The 1,012-nt window shown below is 57.6% G+C and overlaps 1 protein-coding gene across 1 annotated transcript in view; it reads left to right on the forward strand.

The window, feature by feature from the left end:
- Positions 1 to 485: 485 nt before the first annotated feature.
- The window catches only part of RYR1 (ryanodine receptor 1 (skeletal)), a 130,714-nt gene continuing 130,187 nt past the window's right edge, over positions 486 to 1,012 (forward strand). The window contains 1 exon segment of the mRNA XM_010849313.1: positions 486 to 652. Coding sequence (XP_010847615.1) covers positions 605 to 652 — 48 coding nt within the window. The 5' untranslated portion in view covers positions 486 to 604.

Consider the following 1,012-nt stretch of genomic DNA (forward strand, 5'->3'; position numbering starts at 1 on the left):
CTTTAAAGTACAGTCTCAGTTGCTGTGACTCATGGACTTAGTTGCTCCGCAGCAGCTGGAATCTTCCTGGACCAGGAATCGAACCCGTGTCTGCTGCCTTGGCAAGCAGAATCTTTACCAGAGCCACCAGGGAAGCCCTGTATGATGCTTTTTAAAGCCAGGAGAACCGGGTGCTCATTCCGACTCTGCTGTGTGACATCAAGCAGGGCCTTCACCACTCAGAGCCTCAGTTTGCTTTCTGTGAAATAAGAGAATGATGGCACTATGGCGTAGAAGGACAGAGGGTAGCTATCTTATAGACACTCCCCCTGAGCTTCCTCACCCCAAGCACACCTTTGGCAGAGGTTTGGAGTCTGCGGGCCGGGCACCGTCTAGGGGCGGGGCCTTGGTCGCCCTGGTCCAATGGGAGCCCGGGGGCGGGGACCTCCTCCCAGCTCTGTCCAGCACACGAGTCCTCCACGCAGTTCCATCTACCCCGCGGGTGCCTCTGGTGTCCCCAGAGGTCTCCGACCCCCAGCCCGCCCCCAGCCCACCCGCCCGGCCTTCAGCCCCCTCCTCAGTCCCCGACTTCAGACCGACTTCAGACGCCTCGGGCTTCGACATCATGGGTGACGGAGGAGAGGGCGAGGATGAGGTCCAGTTTCTGCGGACGGTGCGTATCTCTGTGTTGGGATCTCTGGGACTGTCTCTCGGGTCCCTCTGAGTGTCTCTGTCTCTGAACTCTCTGCCCTGATTGCTTGTGGTCACTGAGACTCACGGTATCTTCCTCTATCCCTGTGGGTGACTGTCACTCTTTCTCTTTCTCTCTCAGTCTTCCCCTACCTTCCTTGCCAGAGAACCAGCAGAATTTGGGACTGCAAAATGGGGAGTGGGGGTGTCTTCTGCCACCTTCTCTGACACTAGCAATTTGTCCCAGAGAACGGGGCCGCTGAGAGAGCACCCCCCTCCCACCTCTCTGGAAGCAGGCACTTGGGGAAGGTGGTTCTAATTCCTGAGCTTAATTTAGCTGTCC

The sequence above is a fragment of the Bison bison genome, unplaced genomic scaffold, assembly GCF_000754665.1.
Source record: "Bison bison bison isolate TAMUID 2011002044 unplaced genomic scaffold, Bison_UMD1.0 scf7180017864280, whole genome shotgun sequence".
NCBI classification, from domain to species: Eukaryota; Metazoa; Chordata; class Mammalia; order Artiodactyla; family Bovidae; genus Bison; species Bison bison.